The sequence below is a fragment of the Gadus macrocephalus genome, chromosome 1 (assembly GCF_031168955.1).
Source record: "Gadus macrocephalus chromosome 1, ASM3116895v1".
Taxonomy (NCBI): Eukaryota; Metazoa; Chordata; class Actinopteri; order Gadiformes; family Gadidae; genus Gadus; species Gadus macrocephalus.
Genome location: NC_082382.1, coordinates 20516174 through 20522760, shown reverse-complemented (window position 1 = coordinate 20522760; position 6587 = coordinate 20516174). Strand labels below are relative to the sequence as shown.

At 48.0% G+C, this 6587-nt stretch overlaps 1 protein-coding gene across 2 annotated transcripts in view; it reads left to right on the top strand.

Moving 5' to 3' along the window:
* The window catches only part of LOC132457961 (semaphorin-3aa-like), an 11540-nt gene extending 6879 nt beyond the window's left edge, over positions 1 to 4661 (top strand). For both annotated transcript variants that reach the window (XM_060052377.1, XM_060052387.1), the window contains exons 7-9: positions 1 to 46; positions 408 to 550; positions 838 to 4661. The exon at positions 1 to 46 is cut by the window's left edge and continues 16 nt beyond it. In XM_060052377.1, coding sequence (XP_059908360.1) covers positions 1 to 46; positions 408 to 550; positions 838 to 1338 — 690 coding nt within the window. In that variant the 3' untranslated portion in view covers positions 1339 to 4661. The remainder of the gene's footprint in view (positions 47 to 407; positions 551 to 837) is intronic.
* Positions 4662 to 6587: the final 1926 nt, after the last annotated feature.

Here is a 6587-nt window from a genome sequence, read left to right as displayed (position 1 = left end):
CTGGGCCAGGAAGAAGACCCGCTCAAACAGTGTGCCAGACAGGGAGGTAAGCTAACCACGCCAACCACGCTAACCACGCCAACCACCCTCGGCATGCAGTCATCACATCAGGCAGGGAGACAAGCTAGCGTGTTAGCCATGCTAACCTCGCTCGGCATACAGTAGAGTCCTACCCCATAGGGGCATCGTGTGTCACTATGGGGGATTGTTGCGTTCTCATGTTCCATTATATTTGTATCTATTATCAGACGCAAGGGCTTGTCAACCAGGGAATGTGTGCGTATGTATGTGCGTTGTGATAGCATGTGAGAATGCGGCAGATTCAACACACCAGTCAATGACTTCATTAAGAGACGGCGGACGTTTGAAACGGTATTAAAACGAGTCCCCTGGTCTCCTTTCGACAGCGGGTCTGCACGTGGAGGCGGAGCAACGGGCGATGATGGTTGCCGAGGGCAACAGCACCTACCTGGAGTGTCTGCCGCGGTCCAGGCACGCCGCGGTCACATGGTACAAGCAGGCAGGAGAGAACAGCCCCGAACTACACAAGGTATGTGCACGTACACTCGCACGCACACAGACACACACCCACGTGCACGCACACATACACGCATGCACACACACGCACACACACACACACACACACACACACACACACACACACACACACACACACACACACACATATACGCACACACACACACACAACAGACACACACACACACAAAGTCGCACACACACACACACACACACGCACACGCACACACACGCACAAACCAACTCACTATATGAAGCCCCTTGAGACCGGAGACGTGACTCCTCCCCCTCCCTCCCCAGGTGGTGTCAGGTGACCAGCTGGTGCTGTTCGAGCGGGGCGTCCTGATTCGCCGTGCCGAGCTGTCCCACGGCGGCGTCTACCACTGCCAGCTGGAGGAGCACGGCTTCCTCTGGACGGCCGTCACCTTCCGCCTGTCCGTCTGGAGCTCCTCGGCCAATCACGTCATCACTTCCTGGTCCGAGCCCACCAATCAGCACACGGCAGCGGGGCCGGGGGCGGGGCCAGGAAGCTGGTACCAGGACGTGATGCCGCTGATCCACCCCGGCGACCTGGGCCAGCACTGCCGGGCCATCGGATACCGGCCCCCGCGCAACCACCGTCACCATGGCGACCTGAAGAAGAGCCAGAGGCAGAAGCACGGAGCGGAAGAAGGAGGAAGGGGCGGTGTGGGAGGAAGAGGAGGAGGAGGGAGAGGGCGCGTGGGAGGAGGAGGAGGAGGAAGAGGAGGAGGGAGGAAGAGCAGGAGCAAGCCGCAGCTCCGGGCCCCGAGGAGCGCCTGAATGTTGTGGAGAGACGAGAGGAAGCCATGGAAACACACTGAGACACACACACACACACACACACACACACACACACTGAGACATGAACACACACACACACACACACACACACACACACACACACACTGAGACACAAACACACCCACACACACTAAGACATGAACACACACACACACACACCTACACACACACACACACACACACACAAACTCACTGAGACACAAACACACACACACACACTGAGACATGAACACACTGAGACATGAACACATATACGCACACACACACTGAGCCATGAACACACACACACACACACACACACACACACACTGAGACATTAACACATATACGCACACACACACACTGAGACATGAACACACACACACACACTGAGACATTAACACATATACGCACACACACTCCCTGAGACATGAACACACACACACACTGAGACATGAACACGTATACGCACACACACACACACACACTGAGACATGAACACACACACACTGAGACATGAACACACCCACACACACATACACACCCATGCCCACATGCCGCAAATCACTCACACTAACACACAAACACACTGTGTAGTCACATACGCTTTCGATACACACACACACACCCACTCACACACACACACACACAATGTCTACTCAAACATGTGTTCAACCGGATACAAACACACGCACGCTGTCTACTTACTTACTTTCTACTCACAGCCACACACACACACACATCCATGTGCATGTACGCACACACACACACAAACACAAACACACACACAAAGGATAAAGGACAGTAGTGAAGTGTACTGAGTTACGCAGATTGTGTATATATGAACACACTAACACATTCTTTCAAACTGAAATACACACATGCATAAGTTGCACGCACACTCACAATATGTATAAACAAATGCTCACATGACAAAAGTACACTCACACACACACACACACACACACACATGCACGCATATGCACACACATCGCGGAGACCAACTCTCCTGGACTTAGCTCCACCGTGCAGCTCTCTCCAGGGACGAATGGGACGGACGGACAGACCCAGTCTCTCCTGGACTTAGCTCCACCGTGCAGCTCTCTCCAGGGACGAATGGGACGGACGGACAGACCCAGTCTCTCCTGGACTTAGCTCCACCGTGCAGCTCTCTCCAGGGACGAATGGGACGGACGGACAGACCCAGTCTCTCCTGTCCGCAAGACTTGTGAATAAAGAGTGATAGACGTGCAGACTGAATCTGAGGACATTGGGCATGGACACGGACCGAGTGCTTGGACTCTGGGGTGGAACTCTGAGAGGTCTGTGTGTGTGTGTGTGTGTGGGGGGGGGGGGGGGGCGTTGTTGTTTGTAAATGCTTAAAACAAAGAAACAAAAGGACTTCTGATTCACCAGTAAAGCACGTCTTACTGGCGGAGGAGTTGCCGTGTGTGGGGTGTGCGTAGGGTTTTGTAGAGTTGATGAGACGGTGGTGGTGGTGATGAAGGAGGGTGGGGTGTCTGCATCACAATTGAAAACAGCACTTCTTTTTTTTTCTTCTTCTTCCTTTTCTTCTGCCTCTTCTTCTTCTTCTTCATCTTCTACTCGTCCTCCTCCTTCCCCTCCTCCTTCTTCTTCTTCTACTCCTCTTCCTCCTCCTTCTTCCTCTTCTTCTTCTCCTCCTTCAGCCTCTTCCGCCTCCTTCTTCTTCTTTTTCTTCTTCTCCTCCCCCTCCTCCTCCTCCCCCTCCTTCCTCTTCTTCTTGAACAATGCCCCTTTGCCTCATAACAGCACCATGACCAGAGGCAGGGCGGTCTTCAGAAGAAAGGCCCCTCACTGTACAGAGAGGAACCTCCTGCTGACAACCCTCCGATGCCTACTGTGTAAAAATCCGAGGAGAATTTAAACGGAGGCCACGGAATGATGCCGTAGACAAAACACGCCACGGCACCCAGTGAGATGAAAGCCAGCGCCACCGACACAGTTCATGAACGGACACATTTGGAAACGGTTTGGTTCACCCGTGTGTAAAGATTGGCTCGGGTTCAGGTTCTCCAACCCGGGCCAGGTCACGTAAAGCGACGTCCTTTTAAGGGGGTACACACAGGCCCATGCTCAGAAGAAAGTTTGACAATAACCCCTACCCCCAACCTCCCCACTCCCCCGTACAAACCTCCCCAAACCCGAGGTCATCAGACAATGGAAACAGGCCGGTTGACTGAAAGAATGAGGGGTGGATTTAAGGACCGCAGTGGTTTGTGTGTCGTGGCCAAACGTGAGCGGGCGGAGCAACCGCCAATGGGTTTATGAGATGGAAAGCAGGAACTCTTACCAGGGGACGGAAACACAAACCATATGGGTTCATATATATATATTTATATTTATCCTCCTGTCTGATATTACTGTTTAGAATATATAGGGTACACTGTATGTGGTTTACCCCCCTCCCAATTTGTCACCACAATACTTGGCCCAAGGGTTGCTTGTTAATAATGAATTAGTATTCAATGTATTATTATTATTTGATGGCATATGGAGGTATTGCCTTGGAGTGTCATACCAGTGGGTGTGACGTACAGGTTTGGTTTGGTCCAAAATGTAATTATTGGTATGTCCTGGGAAAAAAGTACATTTTCAGCATTCGGCTGCTATTGGATTCCATTAGGACCCCACATTGTATCTATTAAGCACCATGAACCAAACCAAACAGCAACTTATACACAATGTTTTATGTTTCTCTTGAACTGTATGTGTTATTCTGTGTTTTTAATGTTGTTCATGTGTTAAAGAAAAGGCACGTGCATTAAGAGCAACTAACAGTAAAAAGGCTTTACGTCAGTGCTTATGAAGCAATTAAACACTATTTAAAGAACTATTTGGACTATTGTGAACATCCGAGTGGTTCTCTGTGTGGAGGTAGCCCAATGAAAGGGTTTGCAGGAGCAGACCATTATGTATATCGAAGAAATAAGGTGTGATTATTTAAGTCAATAAATAACATGCATTCAATCATTGTTAATGAGTAGATAATAAATATTTAAAAGAAGACCAATTTTTGCATCATGGAATCGGGGAGTAATGTCCAGCATGAGATAGTTTCTTAAATAAGTTATAACTCTGAATAATAGTTTGGTCCGTTCTGGACCAAAGGAGTATAATCGTGTTTTTTCCACTGGTACTGCCACAAGACCACCACAGTGCAAGAAGATCTAAGATGTTTTATTATTAATCATGAGAAGATTATTAAGTTATCTGCTCCTGCAAAGGATGAATACATATTTACTACACTGATTCGACAATAAAGTTCACAATATTTATAACGACCCGACTGCGTCAAGTTATTTTCCAGCATTCGACAACTTCAACTCCCAGTTCTCAACTTCAAACGCACGACCAATCGTGACTCATTTGTCTCAAATTAATCATTTGGTTTTTTTAACTTTTGGAATAGAATGCAGAACTTTGGAGGGAATAATTCACTGGCAAAAAAAATCATTTTGCTCTACAGAACAATCATAGGCGGATTTAATTTCAGCGAGATGGTTGGCAGTTTGTACTGAAACAGAGTGAACACTGCCATAATAAAACCCCAATCACATGACCACGAAGACATAAACACAATCACATACACATCATTACTGATAGTTTTTTTGGGAAACAACTGATGCTGCAATAAGCGAGTTAAAATAGCTCTCATTGACTTGCGACACATGTCCAGAGGCAATGTTGGTTTTTCCAACAAAAATCCTTAAATATTGAAGTAACTTAATTTCTAAATGTTAAACCAACACCACTTCTTCCACTGTTTACCTTCTCCCTGGACTGTGTTTGTGTTTAATCTGGAGTGTATCTGGAGTGAAACAACTTGCTTCATGACCAAGTGTGAGCTCAGTTTGTTTAGGAACGTCTCCAATATCCAGTAAGTCTCTGTTTGCGAGTGTGTGTGTGTGTGTCAGTGATGGATTTTGATTCAGTATGTTTGTGTGTCTATGTGTGTGTGTGAATTTTGAATTTGTGTCCCTTCTGTTTGTGTGTGTGTGTTTAATGTGTGTGTGCCAGTCTGTGTGTGCATGTGTGTGTTTTTTGTATGTGTGTGTGTGTGTGTGTGGGGGGGTGTTTCTGTGCGTGCAAGCGAGTGTGTGAGCTGCATGGGTGTATGTTTGGGGTGTGTTCAACATGAGGGGACCCTTGAATAGACAGACAGGTGGAGAAGCAATTTGTCAAGCACACAGCTGAACAACTTCTGACCGCGGGGCCCTGCCAACAACCCTGGGGCCCTTGGGAGAAAGTTTAAATGGAGCCGACCCCTCAGACCACTTGAAAAAAAGACAACCGAAGGGTGTTGCTCTGTGTGTGTTGACAGAATGTGTGTGTTTGTGTTTGTTTATGTTTGAGTTAGACTGTTGACCGAGTGTGTCTGTGTGTGTGTGTGTGTGTGTGTGTGTGTGTGTGTGTGTGTGTGTGTGTGTGCGTTTTTGGACAGCATGTGTGTGTTGTGTGTTTTTCTGTGTGTTCATGTGTGAGTTAGTGTTTTAACATCATGTGCGTGTGTGTGTGTGTGTTGACAGCATGCGCGTGTGTGCATGTGTGTGTTTCGGTGTGTTTGTGGAGGGACAGAGGGCAGGAGAGGGGGACCGAGTGAGAAGGTTTCTTTCAGTTTGGTGGTTGAATGAGTGCCTGAGTGGGAATGCCTTTCTGATGATAGCCCTGTCATGAACGTGTGCTTGTGGAAATGTGTGTTTGTGTATGCGTGTGGCGATGCACTCGTGAGAGGGCATACTCCCAGAGCCCTTAGAGTGCTGAGAGTGTGTGTGTGGATGGGTGTGTGTGTGTGTTTGTGGGTGTGGTTGGGTGCGTCTGTGGGTGTGTGGGTGAACATGTGTGCATACGCATGTCTTTGTCTTGGTCTACATGCATAATGAAATAGTTCACCACAATCAGTATTGTGCGCTTTTTATGTATTTTCGTTTTTTAACATGAAGCTTTCATTCTGGATCTAAAATGTCTTCTCCAGCAGTGGAACCAACCGTCAGCAGATATCATTCCTGTCCCCCATCCCGGAGGACAGTCGGAAATATGTAGAAAGGTTTACTTCCTCTCCAGGGAATGTGTGTTTTGTTTTGTTAATTGGCAATCAGTAGTTGGTGGTGTCTCTCTCCTGTTCACACACACACACACACACACACACACACACACACACACACACACACACACACACACACACACACACACACACACACACACACACT